This window comes from Lycorma delicatula, chromosome 6 (genome assembly GCF_047948215.1).
Source record: "Lycorma delicatula isolate Av1 chromosome 6, ASM4794821v1, whole genome shotgun sequence".
NCBI lineage: Eukaryota > Metazoa > Arthropoda > Insecta > Hemiptera > Fulgoridae > Lycorma > Lycorma delicatula.
The window spans coordinates 7943053-7967096 of record NC_134460.1 but is presented as its reverse complement, the minus strand read 5'-3'; the positions used below and the strand labels follow the sequence as shown (position 1 = coordinate 7967096).

Genomic DNA, 24044 nt, shown 5'->3' with positions numbered 1-24044 from the left:
ATTTATTTTTTTTTCCTTCTAATCAATGTTAATATCTCATACATAGGACACTGCCTTATAGAATCAAACGCTTCTTCATAATCCTTATTCCAGATATACTGGTAAATTATACTGTTTATATTTTTCATTCAAAATTCTTGTTGAATATATTTATATGACTTACAATCTTATTTGATCCTGAATGTCACCAGTTCAATATATGTTATCACTTGTTCAATACCTGTTCTTATCTGTTATAATTTATTGTTTTTTGTCAAATTTAGTATATTAGTAAATTTCATATTGTTCAAGCATGTTAAGGTTTTTATGTACTGTGAGCAAAATTTGCTAGTTGTGATTAGTATTTTGTTTGTACATCAAGTTTCTATAAGGTAATTTACAAAGATTAATTCTGGTATTTCAGTTTTACAAATCACATCAAAGAAGCAGGACATTCATAAAAAGAGAGTAACTATTACACATAATTGTATACACAGCACACAAAACATTAGATCTCAGTATATTTGAATCATACAAAATTTAAACAATAAATCTTACAAAAAAGCATATTTAAGAACAAACACAACATATATTGAATATACTACTTGAGTACAAACTAAAAATGTTTACTAATCACTTTAACATAAGCATCATTAAAAGCAGTCCATCATCGGTGACCCTTCTTTAGAAGGAATTATGTAATTAGCTGCAAAAGATCCTCTGGAAGAACAATTTCGATGTAATTTGAAAAATATTCATTTATAATCTATCTTCTTCTTTAGTTGTTTCCCTGTTCCTAGTAGGCTGTCAAAAATTTATTCTAATGTTTTCCTCTGCAGAAACTATTTGTTTATTCTCAAAAACACTTTCAGAATAAACAAACTTTGAGAAGTCTTGGAAGACTTTGTTTAGTCTTCAAAGGTAACTTCTATGCATTTCCTCCTTAACTGAATCCATCCAAATCCTTCTTCTGTTCCCCATTTCATTTGGTATCCATCCATTTGGTCTAGGTACCAGCACCACCTTAACTGAATTTAAACAACTCCTTCCAGAAAACTATATTTACACAACTTCTGTCTTACCTCTTAATATTTTACTATTTCTTCTGTTTTTTTTCTGTTTTTCCCAAAAAAGTTAATCTTTACATGTAGTTTACAAGAAGCAGAAATGCAGGTATGTGCTGTTTAGAGACTATGCCCTCCCCTCCAATGAATACTTCAAGTTGGGCATGTAGTTTTCATATAAGAACTGCTCACACTTATTTATAATTTTTAATAATTCTAAAGTGTTTTCATACTTTATCATGCTGCTCAACATTTTATTTTAACCTAAAAATATACTGTTCATCATTTATAATCCACGTAATCATTCTTTCATACATGTTGATTCTTAAAAGCAGTTCTAAAATTTACAAAACAAATTAAACTGCTAAACTGTTATTACTGTAGAAGTTAAAACACTTTTAATCTACCATGAATATACAAGGAAAATTATAAACATTTAAAGTTGTAGTGATTATTTTGTTTTCCTAGTTTATCCTTAACTGATGATATTAGTCACACTCTTGTGTTTCTCAAAGGTTTTATCAATATTAACTTGTTATATTCAATGTACACAGTTGTTGCTGCATTTTCTTTTCTACTAACTGAATAAATTATAAATTTTTATAACTCTAATTATGTCTTCTTCAGCTACTCAAAAACGGAAATGCTGAGTTCCTAGAGCAAATCAAGTACTTGATTGTTTTAAAATTATCATTAAAACTATTTTATAATTTATTTAATGAAATTTATTTTAGGTGCCGACTTCTCAGCCAACAAGATTATTTTCTTTTATGAATCCTTTGGCTGTTGAAATTTGGTTGTATGTGTTAGCGGCTTACATACTTGTTTCCATAACAATGTTCATCGTTGCCAGATTTTCTCCATATGAATGGCAAAATCCACATCCATGCGATATTGAAAATGACCTGATAGAAAATCCATTTTCTCTCGCCAACAGCTTTTGGTTTACTATTGGAACTATTATGCAACAAGGGTCTGATTTGAATCCTAAGGTAATGACTATTTATGTGCTGTGTCCTGCTTTCTTATCAATAAAACATGTGCATTAATTATAACAAAATACTACTACTTATAAATTATTTTTATTTTCTGACATTAAAAAACAAAGTTTATTTATTTAGCAAAGATAGTTACAATTTATTACATCATTACAGAACAATTAATTATTAAACAGTCAAATGTCAGTAAGATGCGCTGTTATTAGTTATATTTTTCTGAACTGAAATTGTTTTCAGTGTTTAAAACCATATACAGCAGAAGATTTGCCTGTATGTTCCTGAGATTAGTATCTGGGGTTTTTTTTAAAGCGATTGCTACACTTTTTTTTCCATTTATACATTATATTTTATAAATAGTCGTATTTGTGTATGTTTATGTAAATATGATCACTTTCTTTGAAAGCAAGAATTGAAAACTTTAAAGATTACCCACAGATACAGTAAAATAAATAAAAACTGGTTTAATTAATTAAAAGTTTAATCAGCAAAAGAAAAAGTCAAGTGAATCAACTGCATCTGTATACTAACATAACTTGAATATTTTACTTGTATCACATTAAAGTCACACATATATATGCTAGCAAGTCAGGGCTCCACCCCCTGGACCTCTGATGTGTTTGCATAATCCTCTTGGTTGTGAAAATAATACTGATAAATAACTTAAAGCCTGAAAATTTCTCTTTCTTCTAACACTTCCCTGGTTCTTGACATAGAAGTTCTGATGTGCTCCTGCTGTAGATGAACATATTTCTTTTGATTCCCCTTTCCTTTACCCTAGAATTTCCTATCTCTTGGGAAGGGACCAAGATAGAGAGCTGAAAATCAAATATACTTCAAAATGCATAGTCTATTATTTTTATGTGGAAAAATGAAATCAAAAATGGTGTTAGGTCGTCTTCCAAGAAGAAAATTCTCAAGTTCACCCCCAAGGAGGCCGGGGCTCAATCTATGGCTTAAAAGCTTAACTGGGAAAACACAAATGTATCCTCAAAGGTCGATTGATTCTCATGTGATCCTGTTGCAAACGAACAGAACCGCAATAAACTTTCACATTTATGTATATGAGTATATAATTTCTAGAACCATCTTAATGTAATAAGTGTAATTGCAATTCATTTGAACTACTTTAAATTTATAAACGCATTGAAAAATGTCTTTATTAGACATACACAAATCAAATACAACTATTTGAATGATACTAAATGGATTTCTCAAAAATTAGTATTATTTCTAATTTGTAACATCATGGTGGAAAGAAACTGCATTACAGTTCTAACAGTACATTTCATGTATCTGAATTGTATTAATTTTTTTTCTTTTATAATAGTATAACCTCATTTGCATATCAGAGAACTGGATGCTCAAGACTGAATTTGCTACATGATTGTATGTGGCTTTATAGAACCGCATAGTGTTAAGTCCAGGTTCAGTTATTGTTTGTTTGCCTTACTCATTCACATGGGGAGTTCACAAGTATTTGCATTCAGCTAATATAGTGATAATTCAACTAATTAATAAAAAAATAATTGATTCACTTTCATCAATGAGTGAAAATAAGTTCAATAGTTTATTATTGAAAATTCAAACATATAACTAATTATGTAGAAAAGCATTTTCCATACTACTAAAAAATTCCCTATAAGATAAATGTATTCTCTTTTAACTATAGAATACATATAACGTTTTAAATCTCTATTTAAAATATGATTTATTAATATGGTTGACTGTTATCCACTTATTACATAAGTCTTCTGATATCCAGTGGAGCTTTTTTGATTTAAGACTCACTGGCAACAAAAATATTACTATTATTAATAGTCATACCAACAATCAAAAATAGTATGCTATAATTATCAAAATTTTAGCTTTAAGTTTTGATATGCATAGCTCATTTAATACAGAAGCATTTTGAGGTTTCAGATATTTGTTTAATACAGTTTATCTTATTATTTTCAGCAATTTAAGTAAAAGTTTATTATTTACAAGTGTTATCTGGTTGTACATAATCTACTTTTATTTTTAAACTTATACATTTAAAATTGCTATAAATGTCATCATTTCATAGTAACAAAATTTCAGTTACCTAAATAATTACCATTATGTGATATATCATATATTAGTTACTGTGTACAGTTGAGGGAATTTCTGACTCGTACATATAATAAAGTTAAAGAAATAACCTCATGTGGAAAAAAGCAGATTTATTAATTATTATTTGGAAATTTTTTCTCTAATTTGAAGGATACTGCTCCTAAAAATGTGCTTTACATATTCAAAGCGTAGGAATTTTTTAATGCACTTTGCATAGTTTAGAAAGCACTGTGTTGTATAAATATTTATAAAACACCGTGCTTTCTAAAATATGGCAATTGCATAACTGTTTGGTAAAGTCCTTTAAGTCATTTCTCTATTATATTTCTGTTTTTAGTAAAAAAAAGATACATGTTTTACCTATTGGTATGAATAATTATTGTAAACTAAAGTTAACTATCAGTTACTAAAATGCACTGAAAAAAAATAGGAATTTATTCATATTAAAAAAAAAATAAAAAAAGTTTAAATCCTAATCCAGCTGAACATGTTGTTTGTACCTGCTGAAAATTCAACTGATCCTCTAGGTAAAAAACTGAATTTGATTAGGTATATTTCTTTAGTCACTGAAATAGTAAATTAAATATAAATTAGGTCATGAGAAAAGAGCTTATTACAATCCAGTTTTCATTTTTAACAAATTAAATAACAATGCAAAAGATCGTCTGATCTATTTATTTAAAATTATATTAAGATTCCCTTTAACAAAAGTAGTATTATTCTGTAAATAAGTGTTTAGCAGAAATGATTACATGAATTAATTATTTCATCCTTTTCATTACCTAGGCTCTTAATTACTAATTTTCTGTAACAGGCTTCATTACAAGTTCACTGAAATTCATAATTATTAGAAAAAGTAAAGTTTTTTTTAAGCACAGTAAATGGTAACTTATATATATAATAATAATATTATATTATAGTAATTTATATATATATTTAGTTATTTATTTATTAATAAATACTATTAAAATAAGCAAAAATTAATTTTTTATTTCTGAAAATAAATTTACCCTCTTTGTACTATTTCTCTGACATGATTGCTTTTCCTGATGCCTGGTTAAACTTCATATATCCAATATTTTGAAGGTGAATCACATCATCTATAATTTTAGTATATTTTGGCTTGTCTTGTTGAACTGGATCAGGTAAATCATCATCCAAATCTTCTTCAGAATCTTCTGATGAACCTTAGTATTCTGTTTTATCTAAATCTGGCTGTTTTGAATCAATCTCGTTACTCTACCTCTCTCTTCCAAGGCTTTTATTAGAGCAAGATATGTGTTTCTCATTACATCCCCTATTGATTTTGAGGTCAATAATTAAGAATTTTTTCCTCTTTTTCAAAAGCTGTCAGAACTTTGCTTGAAGTCACATATTCTTTGTCTTGGGTTCCTTTTGCTCAACTTTATTTTTTCTGTTGTGCTCATTTCATTTTATTGAATATCTGTAAAAAATAGAAATATAAAATTAATAACCGATCAAGTAAAATTGTGATTCACTTTGGAACTTAATTATTGTTATTCATTATGTTTTTAACGAGTATAATTTGAAATTTGTTCCATATGTTAACCTACGAATGGACAAACATTAATTTCAAAATGAAACTGCAAGTGCATTTAAGCAGGGAAAATATTCCATTCTGAAGTTATGTAACATTGATTTGACATCCCCAGATGCTGCCCTCAGTGACAGATGTCCACTCTTACCGGTTTAGTGTAGTAGTTAAAGTATTAGGTTACAGAAAAACTAGTGTTGTAATCAATTCCTGGCAAAGATTAAATTTCTTTTCACCTCACATTTTATCATCGCATATCTTGTTAAATTCATGTGTAACATATCCCCAAGTACAACAAGCTAAAATAAAAAATGACATACTTACTGTTATCTTTATTTTGATTTTATTTGGCACTTGATAATCTATAATCCAGAAATAAGTAAATTGTTGAGCGGCATCGGTTCTTATTATGTTTCTCCAAAAACAGTATATTGTTTTCACAAATATCATGTATGGCAATAATCATCCTTGCAGACTACTTCAAGCTATACCTGTTTAGGCAATACAGCAAGAAAAAATGTTTCAGAAGTGTTTTTAAAGTAGGAAATAGTTCTGAAAGACAAGATTCTTATCAATGCTTTGTTTCCTATATTTCTGGAGCAAAGAAATTGTTAATCTAGAGTGGGAAATCAACATAGCTTGATAGGATTTATGAAATGTATCGATGTACCATAGTGAAATTTTATTTTGGCCCTGGAACCAGTAATTATGTTAAAAATATGGTATGGTGTATGGATAAATTTGTTAAGATTGATGAAATCATGCATGCAAAATGCAAAGATAAAACTTTGGACATTTTTTACACAAGTGAGTTTTCAGAAAAATCTGTCAGAGACTAACTAAGTAAGCATTCATTTGAAAAGGACTTGACTGAAACATTAAGAGGGTAATTTAAATGATTAATCGAACCATGTTCCTTCCATAAAATGAATTCAAAATGCCTGGGTGCTTGCAAACTGTAGGTCGCCAGTTATGATAAAAAAATGGCCGGATCCAACTGATGGTACCCACAGTCAGCATAAAAAGCAAATATGGCGACCACACATAAAGAAATAAAAATTAAGGTACGCTTATATAGCACCTCAATAGTCTGGTTCAGGTAGAGCGGCAAGTGAAAACCAAGAATGCTTATCTGTTTGACACATTTGCCAAATTGCCACCACAATAAATAAGTAGACATATTTATTTAACAATATTAAAAATAATGAAAAAATTCATATTACGAGTTTAAGATTTTTCAATGGGATTGTTCAATCTATAAGAACCCACAGCATTATATTTATTTTGAAAGCTAATCTGTAACAATCTCTGGATGATCACCTTTCTCCACTAAAAATAATGAAAAGTTGACAAAATATTATTTAAGCATATGCTAATTTAGTTTTTACACGACTGCTCAAAATGGATTGTAATGTATTTAGGGTGTGTGAGTGTATATATTTATCAGGCTGAACTGATTTAGATGTATGACAGCGCATTAGAATTCTTATTTTACTGGAAGTGTCATAGGCTATATATATATATATAAATTTAGGGGCTCTGGAATTCTGCATAACACTTTCGTTTAATGATCTGCTCTGGCCGGGCCATTTTTTTTTTTGCAGTCGAGTTTTTTAACTTTTAACAGATATAAAACTTGTGTTATCTCTTAAAGGTGGATAATTTCGATAACGTCTTCTGTGAGTATATTTCCACACATTTAAGCAGTACCGGTAAGTCGGCTAAACATTTTTTCTTTTTATTTTAAACTATTTAAAACGTTGTTTTATAATGTAATAATTTTTGTTATGTCTTCAATTCCCGAATTCCACACGTTTTCTCTAATCGTTCTCATACTAACACTTAGACACTATTCTTGTTGCCAACACACACTCTCTTAGGTCTGCCTAGGTTTGGTTTCCCCCTCTTTTCACTTACGCCATTTTTTCGGCAGAGTAGATCAGACTTTCACCATGTGCGATCGACTGTGACCTTTCTCTCTCATACTTCATGTTTTTAAATACGTTTGTCGTCTTCGTACTCTCATAAACGTTGTGGTATTTCTCCGTCGAAATATTCTGTAGTTCAACTCGTCAGTGTTTCGTGACTTCACCGATCTCTATGTTTTGTTTTGCCTCGTTTCTTTGTTAAGTTCAAATTCTGTATATTACGTCTCTCCGGAAAGTGTTTCAATCGCTACAAACTGCCGACTCTTCTCCAGCTGCTGATTTCTTTTTTCATCGATGCAGATTCTCTCCAAATTCGTTGCTACATATCTGAGGTGCTACGTAATTCAACTTCTAATCACAAATTGTTACCTCTGTTATTTTTTATTCGCCATCACAGACTACGCCAAGGAAAACTATGTATGTATATGTGCACTTTAATTTCACGAGTTCATTTTTTACCGATATTCGTGTGTTATTAAGGGATGTTCAAATCCTTCATTATTTATTATAGTAAACAGTTACGCTATTAGTAAAATTTGTGAAACATTCAGTAAATCGTACATTATGTTTTTCAAGTTGGGTTTAAAAACCCATTTATTCACTTAAGTGCACTCAGTACAGGCAGCCCAGGTGGCTTATACCTGGGGGTTATGTTATTATGTCATGTGCAAACATATTTTATGTGCTTACTTATTACAATTTGTTTATATTTGTACTTGACTCTATCATTCAGTTTAATGTAATTCGTTAATCGCAGAGATTAATTATTATCTATTCATGAACTGAATTCATATTACTTCTCTTAGATTAATCTAAAGAAAATAACTCCTGATGTGAAGTTACGTTTTTGGACTTCTTTGTAATTTTATATTTTCAAGTAAGCTTGTTTACTAAAATAAACTCTATTTATATGTTCACTTTTTTCAATTTGATTATTGTAATTAACTCTTTTTTTATACTGAAATATAATCGTGGCCTTTTTTCTATACTAAACTAGAATTACATGCTTTAATTATTTAATGTTAAGTTTGATGATGTTCATAATTCAGAAAAGGCCAGTGCCAATAATAAGATGTACTGTAGTTTATTTTTCTAAGTTAATGACATTTGTTCATTGCTAATTTTTCAATATTACAGCATATGTCAGTAATGCAAATAGTTTTCCAGTCATACTATGTTTATTGATGTCATGTTTTTCTAAGTATATAATTGTAAATAGGGTGTTTTATGTTCTCTTGTTTTCAGGCTTTGTTAAATTGTTGATTTTCAAAATGTGTATTTGAAAAATGCATATTCATCTATTTTCTCATTTAATATCATTATTCATATGTTGATTCAGCTGACATTTCTTATATAGAATTAAGTTATGTTTATTTCATAATTTCTTTTAATTTTTTAAGGTTATGATTTAACATAAGTTCAGTTGTTTTCTTTCTAATTAAAGTCCAATTTCTTTTGGCAAATACGAGCTGTGTGTTCTTTTATTTTTGTTAACTTTACCCAACAATAAATGCAAATGAATTGAAGAAAAGTCTGTTAAAAAACCCAGTAAAATAAAGATTGATAAAAACCTTCCCATTGAAGCAAAGATCGATTTGAATAGTGTTAAAATTTTCAAATAATGTATTTGTTTTTTTTTTAAATTGCCGAGTCTGAATTTAAAAAGTCCAGTTAGTTTGACGTCTGGAAATTTGGGGCCTCACTGTTTATCTTTTCATTACATATATATCATCCGCGTTTCATTTGGCCTTGGTGGTGTTGATTTTATGTTCTGTAGTTAAACAAATTGCAACCTACACATTAAGAAAATAAAACCTGTATACATTTTTAATAACTAGTTATATTATATTATAACTATTTATATTATAACTAGTATTATATATACTAGTATTATAACTAGTTTAAAATTTATATAAAAATTAATTAAAACAACTTTTTTCTTTTTTTTGGTCTATTTCTGTCTTAATTCTTGATTTTTGTATCATTTTTAGCAATTAGACTTAGATTTTTAATTGTATTTGTTACCAAAAATATCTATTTTAAATTGAATCTTATGATGTATATAATGGTATTATTAAGTTGCAGGTAGAATAAAAAAAATGATTTAATATTAGTTCGTTTTCATATTTTTTTTAAGGTTTTTCATTATCCTTTTTTTTAAAGGAATCTGAGAACTTGTTGAATGATGACCTTTCATCACAACCTAATCTTAATATGAGAACCAATGAACAAATAAATGATTTATGCATGATGAAGATAGAAGAAGAGATGTGGTTTTATCCAGGTTATGTAAGTATTAATTACTGGATCATGTAATAAACATGATTTCTCTCTTGTTTATTTCATAAATATATGTATGTAATTTGTATATATGTATATTTTATTACTTTTACTGTTATAAAAAAAAATTGTTTTTATTTCTATTAGTTCTATTTAATTAATACTGACTTATGCTATGTGTAAATGATAAATTATCAGTGTGTGAGAGTAAATTTTTGTTTGAAAATTTGGTGATAACTAAATGTATGTATTATAATCTGTTGATACACATTTCAATAAGCTCCAGGTGATTTGTTTTTAATTGTTCCGGTTGTAAAATTTGAATATTTTACCAGGTAAGCAATTTAAAATGGACCTGACACAGAGAGAAACACACAACGCCAGCGGAAACAGTCTGGTTTGTGTGGGTTCCACCTAGTTGGTTACTGTTTGCTATGTTTCTGAAAATATTCAGAAGTTATTATACTAGGTTGTTTGTAAGGGTTTGGCATTTGTTTTTGGTTTCTATCTTTGGGTATTTTATTTCAAATTTTTGGGAGTGGGTGGGTTTATTTTCATTGAACTACTCTATTGGCACAGGGACTGTCTATTAGTCAGTTTTTATTTATTGTTATTGGTTTTTGTTATCTTTAATAATTTGTGGTCTGTTAATTTTGAATTTGTTGAAATTTCATACATTTGTTTAATTTGAACAGCTGTCATATTGGCAACTGTTTGTGTTGATAGTTTTTATTTGTATTGTGTGTTTATTATTGTGCACCCACTTTGTTTAGCAAAAGATAATGACTGTTTGTATGTCTATTAGACTTTAATCTGAGATTTTACGTGAAAATTTTCTTACCTGAATTTTCATGTAGTCAATCCAACACGGGTTAAGTGGTGTGAATTTCTTGTACTTGTGGATTTACCCATTTAGTTCACTGTATAGTGGATTGTTGATCGAGGGTATGTCTGACACAGTTGACATTAAGAAACAGGGTAAGCCCAAGTGGGTTAAACCTGGTGAGGTGTTGCAGCTTGCTGGCTCTTCCTCCTCTTCTGGGGAGGATAAGTCGCAAGTTGAGCCATCGACCTGGGCTGGAAAGGTTAAGGTTTTGGTTCAAGAATCAGGGAAAACCGTTAGAAAGGCAGGTACCTTTGCTCCCTTTCAGACTTCATGAACGAAACTGCCCAATGATGCCATCTTTTCTCATCATAACAGATACTGACTTTCGGTATGTCTCATTAATTTTTTATTCCTGTGTGGTGTTTTCACTATACCAAATTTGACAATTGTGTCTTTAACTATCCCAAATGTATGAAAAGTTGCCTCATCTCTAAATAAAATATCATTATAATTAGGATTGTTTTCAATATGATGATTGCCTCTGCTACAAGCTGATATTGGCAACGAACGTTTGGTTTAATGTGATGTATTTGTAACTTGTACACTTGCAAATGGAGGAATTTGCAGTCCATAACTAGACCACCTAATAGACTTACCTAGACTGGCAGTGAACTCATTGCTTACTTGATTCACAGTCTCTTGGAATTAAAAAAACCTTTTGATTTCCAGTTTGTGAAACCAAGCTTCCAGTCTCTCTTGAAGTCATATGTTTGGAATATGATGTCTTGGATGTAGGAGAATTGATATTTAATTCAGTTTGTACAAGCCGTTGAACATGCATAACTAATTGAAACTACTAACCAAAGCATGTATCTTGACAGTTGCATTGGAGTTGGCTTGTCTGCATTTGTGTATTCTGCTGAATCTGAGAGTATACTGAACAAATCTTGGGGATATATCCTGTCGTTTGAGCTTATGTTGTAAGAGATTTCAAGAACTGGTTTCCTGAATAGGGCCATTAGTTTTAGATACCTTCACCCCAGACATCGTGTATATAAAATGTGTGGGTTTGTAGATGTAATCAATATGAATGTAGAAGTAATAAATATATTGACCTGTTATAAATTTGCTAAATAATTAGTTTTGTTGGTTTTCTTAAAACATGCATTTCATAATAAAGCTTCACTCAAGATTATAAACATACTATAAAATAAGTAAAGTTCCTTATTATACTGAAGTTAACTCTGATTAATTAATATTCAATACCATGTTGATTATGAATATATGTTTAAATTATTCAATTTTTTATACATATTTTGTGGTTTTTTGAAAGATAACACTTATTAATGTTATTGTAATTAAAATAATTTTTTATTAATTTATAATTATAATAAAAAATAACTTAATTTACAGGTTGCTATGGACAAAGGAACCATCAAGGGAAGTACCAAGAATTTTATTACTTATAAGAGCATAAATAATTCGTTAAATGATGGAATTATAAATGAAAACTCCATTGAATGTAATTGTGCATACGGTGATGTAACGATAGAAAATTTAACAGAGAATATAAGTAGTGAAAACAAGTTGTTCGAGCAAAAAGGAAAAGAATTGGTTTGTGAATATTGCAATGAAAGATTCAGATGTAACTGTTATTTAAAGAGACACATTAACATTCATACTAAACAAAAAAAAAATAGTAACTTTTGTCAAAAGTCATTTAATTTTGAAAATGTTTTAAAGAGACATCTTAATAATATTAATACAACAGAGGAAAATTATGTTTGTAACTTCTGTCAAAAGTCATTTAATAGTAAATCCCGTTTAGTGAGACATCTTAATATTCATAAAAAAGAGAAAAATTATATTTTTAAGTTTTGTCAAAAGTCATTTAATCGCAAAAGCTCTTTAAACAGACATATTAATATTCATTCAAAAGAGAAAAAATATATTTATAACTTTTGTCAGAAGTCTTTTCATCATAGTTTTACTTAAAATTACATTTAAATATTCATACTAAGGAGAAAAATTATATTTGTACCTTTTGTCAAAAGTCATTTAATAATAAAAGCGCTTTAAACAAACATATTAATATTCATACAAAAGAGAAAAATTATATTTGTAACTTTTGTCAGAAGTCTTTTAATACTAAATACAATTTAGTGAGACATCTTAATATTCATACAAAAGAGAAAAATTAATTTATAACTTCTGTCAGAAGATGTTTAATCATTTTTCTAATTTAAAGCTGCGTATTAATTTACATCCCAAAAGGAAAAGTATGTATGTAAATTTTCCCAAAAGTCTTTTAATTGCAGTTGTGATTTTAAAACACATATTAATTTCCACTTAAAGAAAAAAAATAATATTTGTAACATTTATCAAAAATCTTTTGATCAGATTTATATTTTGGAAAGACATCTTAACAATATCCTTATTAGAGAATCATTATGACCTTTTAAGAAAATTGATTAAGGAAAAAAGTAATAGCATTCTTTAATATGTGTATAATTTAAAACTAGTATGACAAAATTTTTCTAATGTTTATAATTTAACGTTACATTTTTCTCATTTTTGTATATTACAACTTAAGGCGGGGAATTTCTATCTTGTTTGCCTCAAATGCAGATTTGTATATTACTGTAGTTTATAGTATATGATGAGTATGTTTATGAACATTTTAAGCCCTGAACCATGGCAGTCAGAAAATTTGGCGTAAAAAAGTTGTGTAAAGTTCTCAAGTGAGACTTTTGTCCAAATCACAAGTTTAAATGTGTTTTTCTTGAACATTTTTTTTTCAAGTTTATATTTAATTTTATATTAAATTTAATATTAACTTAATTTTTTTATATTAATTTAATATTATATTTAATTTTATATTAACTTCACATCATGTGTCTTATATTTGAGTAATGTTTTCAAATATTAAAACCAAACAAGCTTGAACAAACAATAATATTCAGATATAAATATTATTAAGAATATTTTTTTTTTGGATATGAAAAGCTTTTGTTCATTAAGACTAAAAAGTAAAAGATAAAAAAAAAAATTACAATAATATATTTGATTACATATAAAAAATTATTTTTTAAAAAAGCTTTTATTTAACTAATATTAATATTAACATTAATAAAAAAAGGCAAACAAATTAGACAACCCTCTAAAAAGTAAAAAATAAGAATTAAATCAAATTGAGAATCTTAAACAAAAAAATATAATATATTAACAAATATAAAAATGCACTGAAAAGTAAAAAATGAGTTATATAAATGTCTAATAAATAACCAATAAATAAATGTAATAATTATTAAATTTTAAAATGAAAAGTAATGAAAATATTTAGTTAAAATAAAAGCGTGCATAAACACTAAATAAAAATATCGTGCATAAAAATATCCCTACTGCTATGACCCATAATTGCTTGAGTCTACCAGGCAGACTAAATTGGTCCTGCCTTGTAACAGTTTTACTAGAATATCACTTTAAACTCTTAAAACATTTTATCAAAGATTTGTATATTTCATCAACGTAATACGTAACGAAGTAATATAATCTCATATTACTTCATTACACTCTAAGCATTTTATTGTTTATATATCAAAATGTTCTTTATAATTTTAACCTGTATTGCTTATGTAAATAAATTATTGGCAATAATGCTTGAATTAAAATTAATTTTAATAAAATTTTATGAAATTTAATTTAAAAATAAATTTGTCATAAAAATGTGTATATAATGTACATATATAAGTTTAAAATATATATCTACTTACTACTGTGTTGATAAAAATATAATCAACTTGCTCTGTTGATCACCTTACTGGTGTATGAGGTGTGTTCATAAAGTACGAGAATTTTTGTTTTTTGGAAAGAATTTTATTTATTTGTCTACAATAATGTTATCCCCTTCAAAATAATCCCCATTAGATATATACTTATTCCAGTGCTTTTTTCAATCCCCGAAACACTTCTGGAACCTGGAACTCAATCTTTGGAATAGTGTTTAGCTCTTTCAGCTATTTACTTTCAATCTCATCTATGCTTGTAAAACGATGGCCCTTTAAGGTTCTCTTTATCTTTGGAAATAGAAAAAAAGTCATACGGGGCCATGTCTGGCAAATATGGTGGCTGGGGTATCATTACAGTGTTGTTTTTGCTAAAAATTGATGAACAAACCATGAATTGTGAGCAGGCGCATTATTGTGGTGCAAAAGCCATGAATTGTTTCGCCACATCTGGGTGTTTTTTTCAGATTGCTTCATGCAAACGGCATTATGTAATACTCGTTGATTGTTTGAACTTGTGACAAGAACTCATCATGCACTATGCCGTTAAAATCGAAGAACACTGTGAGCATAACATTCACATTCGACCGTACTTGTCGAGCTTTTTTCGGTCTTGATCCAGAAAGCCTCCATTGGAATGATTGAGCCTTAGTTTTGACATGATATCTGTAAACCCATGTTTCATTACCTGTTGTGACACGTTTCAGTAGTTCTTCATTGTTGTTGACTTCATTTAGCAACTCCTGAGCAACTTCTATTCGCCATTGTTTTGGTTCAAAATTCAACAATTTTGGAACAAATTTCGCTGTCACGTTTCATACCCAAAACATCTGAAAAAATTTCATGGCATGAGCCAGTTGATATCCCAACATCATCAGCTACTTCTCTGATTGTGATTCGGTGATGATTCATAATCATTTCTTTTACTTTTTCCATGTTTTCATCGGTTGTTGATGTTCTGGGGCACCCAGGGCATTTGTCTTCTTCAAACGCTCTTCTTCAAAGAGCATTTTAAGTTGAAGGAAGGTCTCACGATCTTCTTGGAAATGCTTATACTACTCATAAACCCTTGCTTTACTCACAGCAGACTCACCAAAAGTAATATTTAATATTTTTAAAACATTGCTACATTTTAATCCATGCTAATAGCAAAATTTAACACAAATTCTCTGATCAATTATCTATAAAAATAAAAAATCTTTGATTGTACCAAAACATGTGTTATCCTTTTGACAGCTTACAACAGACTAAACATCCAGTATGGCTAAAAATTTACAGATACTTTTCAGACGTGTTTACTAATACAACAGTGAAAAAATGCAGAGAATCTGACTAATACATCCAGTGAAATTTCAAAATTCTCATTACTTTTTGAACACACTTTGTAAATTCCGGAAATTTATATCAGTTCTGTATAAATTATTATTAGTAATAATGAAGTGTAATTAATTGTTCAGAACATTCTAATTCAACTTATATAAATTCTAATAACACATTCTTATTCCAATTTGCATTCATTATTACAATGAATTCACATTCATTTTCTTTCAGAGTTATTCCAATCAACTTAACTTAAAATTGGAAATGAATCGCTGTGGTTGTCTTTAGTCCTTCAACTTTTCTATATTTTTTCCAATTTTGTACACTTTCATGAACTTTTTGTTGAGCTTAGTACAGTAATTGAAAAGATTTTATTGCTGCAGTGCAATTTTTTTTTATTTTAGTCTGTATAAGTCTTTCTCAGGATAGAAATAGAGGAAGTTGCAATTAAAATTTTGTCTATTTCATGTTTTTTGTGTTACTATCTCTTATTATTGTAATGAACATAGAAAAACTGATATCACTCTTATAAAGCAGTTTTTTTTTTTTTACTGCTAATAATAAATTGGTTATGGATAAAACTAAACTATTAACTCCTATTCACTTCTTTACATGTTTCTTTAGTCTGGCCTATATGACATAGTCGCCTTCTACTGGGATGCTTGATCCCTTCAGATATCTACTATAGAACAATTCTAACCCACTTGTGTTCCAAGTTATGTAACCCACCTAACTATTGACTTGCTAAAATAGCTTCGTAAAAAATATGTTTGTATACATTTTCCTGCTGTTTATTTTTTATTGTATGATAAATGTGGTTTATAGAAAATGTTAGTAGGATAAAAAGGGAAAGGTTTTGATAAGTGAATTTTAAGTGTTTTAGAATTTAGAATTATATTTTTATGTACTTGTGTATGATTATTTTTTAAATCGTATGTTTTAGTTATTGAAGCTTTGGTCATCACTGAAAGGGATCCTGTTAAAGCTAAAAAGAAATTATTGGAAATACTTTACAGTTTTAAAAAAATTAATGAAATCATAGATTGTGCTGCTGAAACATCTGATTTAAATTTAAAGGAATTAGCTTGCAAAATGTTTGGTGAACTGAGCATTGAAGAACCTAATATTATACGTAATGTTGAGAGTGATATTACGCCTTGGTGTGATGAACTTCTTAAAGGAAATCCTGCATCTTATTCTGGTTTATTAGCTAAAGCTGCACAATTAATAAGAAATTCTTTGTATTCTGATGCCAGAGATCTATTAGAAACAGGTGATTGTATTTTTTTGTTATCTAGCTGTATTTTTTAACTTACATTAATATTGCTTATTTTTTCATTATTATTTATTTATATTTACACAATATAAATGTGTTGTGTTTCATTTTAAAAAAAAAATTTGTTAAATCTTGAGGGGCCAAACAGAATTATAATTTTTAGATTCTTTTCCCACTATGTGAGAGTGTCAGATTTTAAAAGACTCTCTTCCCTGGTTCTTTTTTTTATTTTATAAGGGATCTTTCTTATAATTGAGTCTGATTCTCTGACATGGAAAATGTAGAGAGGAAAATTTTCTTCAAGTATCTTCTGACTAGAACCAAAATGGCTTCATATGGTGATCCTGGGTTGAAAAAGAAAGAAATTTCTGACTTAACAAGAGTAGAGTAATCTGTAGGACTCAGTTTTATTTGTAAACTTTAGGTAGAATAAATTCTGTTTTTCCAAACAAGAAAAACAGCTTAAAATAACTCAAGATGCTTGTGATATTTGTGATAATGGAGTTAGCCAGGTGGTAAATTTGCTAATATATATAAGAAAATAACTCAAGAATTGAAATCCACCATCTCATAAGTGGTGCAACAAGGCCAGTGGATTCTGGCGATCTCAGATCACATGCAAAGAGAAATTGGAACCTCTTGAAAACACACAATAATTAAATTAATCAAAACACAAGAATTCTTTGAAACTTTAAACACAAACTCTCTTCTTAAAGTAGGAAAATTAAAATACTAACTAAAATTTTTTATGAAGAACAAATTCTAATTATAGCAATTTTGGAAACTGTATTTACAGATGAAAATACAATAGAATCAGAAAATTACAGCATTTTAAAAGGAATTTAACGTTAAAAAATTTAAACGTAGTCAAAAACTTCTCCTCTTCTGAAAGGCTTTTTCTTCTGACAATAGTTGTGAAACAAAAACTACACTCTGATCAACTGCCTTACCCCAAACAGCCCAGCAAAAGAAAATCATAGAGAAGGTCAAAGAATTCTGGAAACTTCCTGAACAAGAAATATACAAATTTCTAGAACAAAATGCTAAAATTCTACTTTTGAGACTTAAAAATGCAGGTCAGAAAAGAAAAGACCTTGTGGAAAACCTTCAAGCTCATTTTAGAATGGACAAGAATGGTGTGAGGTTGATTAGCCTGTACAGTGTCTTCAATTTTGAGTTATTTTCCAGAAATTTCAAAAACATTGTATGCAAACGAAGATCCAGGAGATCTCCCAACCAAAACCTTGAAGAATTTCAAATGGATCACTTAACAGTTTCCTACAAATGGAGGAAAGAATAATGAAGGTAAAAGTAATTAAACTCACAAATATCGAGACATTATATGAGCAAGGTCTATCATAAAAGTCATTCCAAAACAGAAAGAGAGCATAATTCTCAGAACAGATTGAAGAAAACTCAAACAAAACAGAGAAGTTCTTTACTCTAGTCAATAGAATAGAAAACCTTTCTTTTTTCCTGTTTAGCCTCCAGGAATTGCCATCAGGTATTACTTCAGAGGATGATATGTATGAGTGTAAATGAAGTGTGAAGTCTTGTAGAGTCTCAGACCGACTATTTCTGAGATGTGTGGTTAATTGAAACTCAACCACCAAAGATACCACACTGGTATCCATGATCTAGTATTCAAATCCGTATAAAAGTAACTGTCTTTACTAGGACTTGAACACTGGAACTTTCGACTTCAAAATCAGCTGATTTGTAAAGACGCGTTTACCACTAGATCAACCCAGTGGGTTAGAATAGAAAAACCTAAATTCAGAGAATTTACAAGACAAAATCACAGAACCAGTAAATTGAAGTCATGGCAAACAGGCGAACAAAAAATCATTGGTGCTGGAATGAAGTTTGTGGAGATCAACTTGACAAATAAATTAAAACTTGAAAAAAATAGTATTTGATCGCAAAATAAGAACATTACCTCAGATGATAGAGAAAGGAAAACAGCCTAGGTTGTAAGATACAAAAAGTACAGGCAAAATCAGTTAACACAGAGTGACTAGAATAAACAACACCAGAAACCTTTTTTAAATCTTATAAATTGACTTTCAAAATACCAACCACCAAGTCTGTGCTTCAAGAAATAAAATGGAGAAATTGTACTAAACAGTGAAGAAAACTGTGGAATTATCGAAAGTTTCAGAATCTACTAAACTCTGAAGAACCAAAATACGAATTTGATAAGATAAAACCTACTTCCACTAACCTGGCTAATCCTTCAGACAAGCAGGAAATTCAATATATCGTAAGAAAATTAAAAAAGTAAGAAATCAAAGTGAAAACATGCTAATAGCTAGAATGTGGATGGGGAGATATGAGAAAAACTGATTGAGAAGTTGAGAAAAATTTGGTTTGAAGATAAGATTCCAGAAGATTGGAAAGATCTGTTGCTTCAGTTTACACAAGAAAGAGGTTAACATCTAAAGAAGGATTGCCTGTAACTTACAAGGTTCTCTATGTAGTTCTTTTGAACACACTGTAACAACAGGTTGAACTAAAAATTGGAAAGTAGAGGATTTCAGAAAGGGAAGTTAACGTGCTTAACAAATTGCAATCTGAAAGTAATATTATTACTTTTAGACTTGAAAGTCTGAAACTAAATAACATCAGTGAATTTTAAAAAAGCATGACTCTTGACGGGGAAATATTATTTAAGATCTAGAGGAATTTGGTGTTGACAGGAGAATAAGGGAAATCATAAAATGAATTTTAATAGAAACTAAATCCAAAATTATTCAGAATTAAAACAGGAATGAAGTAAGGTGGTGAACTTTCACCAATGTTTTTAAACTCGTGTTCTCAAGAAGATTATGAAGGAGTGGAGGAAAAGGTCAGAAATTCTTGGTTAAATTCTAGAATTTAACCAAGGTTACTTGTAACCTAGGTTACAAGTAAGATTGGATTACAAAAGTACAATTAAACTGTAGACTATTTAGCCTTTGTAGATGATTTGGTTTTACTGGCAGAAAATGAAAAAAATATGATAATTCAGAAGATCACATTAAAAAAAGTAGAGGCAAAAAAGAGGATAGTTTATATCTTTTGAGAAAACATGATTAACTTTAAAAACTCAGGAAACAGCAAACAAATAAGGAAAAATCCAGTTAAGAAATATAAGTATTTAAGCAAAATCATTTAGCCCATTAAGTTTAATTAAAGAAGGGAACACGGTAAGATCAAGAAAAATGGAAATGTAACTAATAATCTAAAAAAAAACAGAAGCTCTTTCAGTAAAATCCAAAATTTGGCATTACAACTCTCAGATTATAAAGTCTACGCAGCTGCATGCCTGACTTTGAATAAGGTTCTGGAAGAAATGGAAAAAAGAAAGAAGGATTCTTGAATTAAGAAAAATTGAAGATGAATGAAAAACTCAGGAAAGTCATCAAACTTATAAGGAAACAAAAAAATTATCAGATACGGTAAGGAAAAAGAGAATCTGTTTTTATAGGTACTACATTAGAATGATTCCATAAAGGTTGATAAAAAGAATCTTTGACTGCTAAAAAAAACTAAACCAAAATGGAAAACAGATGTCAAACAAAACCTGGAAGAAAGGAAATAAAATTGAAGAAATACTGAATAGGAAAACTTTTAAAAAAGTAACAAATTTTTAGGGATAAGAAAACCTAAAAGAAATCAGGATATATTTGGACAGAAGAAAGAAACAAAATGAGATAATGATCAAATTGTAAACGAAAATAAAACAGCAGAAGAAGAAGATGAAATCAAAAGTTACATTTCTCAGAGTAATAGTTGGTTAAGTTTGCTAAAAAATAAAAATAAAATAGTAAGTTAATATAATGTCACTGACTTTTTTGTTAAACATGAAAAGTACTTAATTTTTAAACGGACAGTAGTCATGACTCATATTATGTGTTACTTTTTTTGAGGCATTAAAATATGGAATTGCTAAATATTAGAACATTTCTTTCTAAAAATCAGCCTAAATCTTTTGTTTTACATGTAGAAAACTTATTTTTCTTTTCATTAAGCATGAGATTTGTTACTGAAACAAATTGAGAATTTTTTCTACAATTTGTGTAAATATAAAAATCAAATAAAAGGAAACATATTACAGATACTTAGATGTTGTAGCTACATTTTGCCTTTTTTATAAACAAGAAATTTGCTATAAAATTCTTTATACACATTTTATTTTGATTTACTTTTAATTTCAAAAGGTGAATAATCTGCTAAATTTTATCAAGGATCTTTCATAAGAATAAGTTTTTTGATTCCTCCTACGTGTGAGAAGTAAGATTTTGTTGCCTCATTTCTTCTTCATCTTTATATAATTGGACGACCCCAGATACTTAAGAAAAAATTTCATATAGTTGCCACAAAAATCAGTAAATGTGTTGATGAATATTCCTTATTATTCATTTTTCTACTTAAGTGTATTCTTTTATTTGTAGGATAAACTTGAGGCTTTTTGTGGTATTCTCAGATTCCCTACATTGTTTCCTTGGTTACCCAGATTTCTTTTTCCTGTTATCGTGGTAGTGCAGTAGTAGTCTGCAGCTTTATGCTTGTGTTCCCGTTTTTCCATGTTGTTATAAACCAAACTTGATTTATTTGGAGTACGCTTTAATTGATGTTAAGAAACTGATTCCCATAAAATTTTTATTTAATGCATGGTTTTTTACTTGGTTAACCATGTTAAAATGGGCACTGTTAACTGTGGCCATACAGGAAATGTGGTCACATCCACATAGTAATTGTATGACTTGTTGTTATTAATCCATTCTCACTGTTGAATGTTCAACCCTCACAAATTTTAAAATTATAAAAATATCAAATAAATTTACAACATTTTAAAAAATTATATAGGGAATTTCAAAGCAGCATTCTTGTTTTTGTTTCAAAATTTTAATTTAAAAATTTTACCTTGTATTTTTTATGTAATTAAAAAAGTCCATAACATTATATGGAATTTTCAACAAAAACTCATTTGGAAGTTTCAATTGACCGATTCTGAGATTTATAAGCGATATATATATTTTTAATAATCATTGTTTATTTCCTAAGGAAATCATATTATTTTGGGATATGTTTTAGCTTTCATTGTTTCATTTATGATGTATTTCTTATCTAAAAACTGAAAAAAGAATTTGTTTTTATGAAAATTTTTTGTAGACATTGCAAAATTTTGATGATTGATCGTAACTTATGTGGCAGCAAGGTTACTGCAAAATATGGTAGAATTGGTAGCACTTATGGTAAAACTTAGGGCTGTATCAGCAGAACTGGTGCATTAAATATTAGTAGAGTATCAGTTATTTGTTCATTACATTCAATTATTTTCAGTAGATGGAAGCAAATGAAAAAAGTTAATAAGCAAGTATTCATATTTATGAAAATTATGATTTAAAATTTTTACAATATGCTCTTGAAGAGCATTATCTCACATGGACAAATGTCTAATTAATAATAGATAAATACCTAATCTAAGCAGTAGTTAGATCTGAATGTATTGCTTATCACTAACTGTTAATGTGCCGTTGTTACTGTTATTTTAAAATAAGTAAGCAACAGTGGAATCTATGTTATTCATCAGGAATCAGAACCAAGCTCGTGACTGATATAATAGATAGTAACAGAATTGGCTTAAAAAAAAAAAAATATGATACAGCCTACAGGCAATGAAGATCCATATTTATTTATTTTTAAACTATTCTATCATAATACAGCATAGTGTAACAATATTATACACTATATAATAGCAGTTTTGGGAAATAATAGCAAAATATAAAAAAAAGAACATTCCTGTAACTAGACATAAAATGGATCAAACTAAACAAGTTGTGCATTTATAGATATTTCAGTTTATTTTTAAAAAGGTTTTAGTTTAGTTATTAGAGTTAATAAGCCATATTTAAAAAAAAAAAATTGTGCTTTTTATGTTAACATAAAGTCAAAAGCAGTATAGATGTGGCTTATTATGATGGCAGGTATAAGGGAATTAAGATAATTTTGTTGAAATGAAATTGCTTAAGACCGTTAAAAGTGATTATGGGATAAATTAAGTCCAGTCTCAAGATATCTGTTATTATTAATATTTTATTTTTTTGCTACACAAATACAGTGAGAATTATTTAGCTTGAAACTCACAGAAATAGCAAAGTACTGTGACTATTTCAGGGAGAGTAATATTCCAGTAATTAGAACTCGAACTCTAAGGGGTTCTGGGCGGGCAATTGCTTGTGATAAGTTATTTTATTTCTTGGGTTCTGATGGTTAACCTATGGGCAAATAAGATCTTCCTGTACTTAGGTTGTTTTTTTATCTGATCCATCTTTTTTTTATCTACCCCTTATAAAGGTTGAGAATCACTGCAATAGACCATTATAAAGTTATAAATGTATTTTGCTATAATTCCGCGAATGCAACTATTAACAATACTAGAATTTTATTCAATAATTACAGCCTTTCAAAATTTTAATTTAGCATAACATAATTTTGTGTCCTTATATTAGTCATTAATGACATTGTATTTTAAAAAGATGTAATTTAGCAAACAAATCTTTTTTATGTAATGCATACTTTTTAATTGTAAAATATACATTATCTGCTGTTATCTAAAGAAAAATTCAGGAGATTCAAAAGGCTTATTTGATATGTCTCAAATTAAAAAAGTTAAAACTATAAAAATATAAGTCTATCGACAGTAGTATTGTCAAGAATCTGCATAGGAATTGTATCTTCGACACAGTTGTTTTTTTTATTCTATCCTGTAGCTTTAAGCATTAAATGAAATGAAAAAGATTTCTTGTACACGATAACTTAAAAATTTTGAATGTTGTTGACAAGACCGTTTTTCACCAAAAAATAGATTTATATTGATTTATTCTTTGTACATTAACAGGTATTACTAAAGACAGCAGTTCTTGGCATGCTCAGTGTATGCTTAGCAAAGCTCAT

General features: G+C 28.7%; 1 protein-coding gene across 1 annotated transcript; it reads left to right on the top strand.

The window, feature by feature from the left end:
- The first annotated feature begins 1786 nt into the window (after window positions 1-1786).
- LOC142326680 (uncharacterized) lies at window positions 1787-16903 on the top strand. The gene is made up of 4 exons (XM_075369296.1): window positions 1787-2035; window positions 9779-9904; window positions 12135-12335; window positions 16770-16903. Exons 1-4 carry the CDS (start codon window positions 1814-1816, stop codon window positions 16866-16868), a joined length of 648 nt encoding a protein of 215 aa, XP_075225411.1. The 5' UTR covers window positions 1787-1813; the 3' UTR covers window positions 16869-16903.
- Window positions 16904-24044: the final 7141 nt, after the last annotated feature.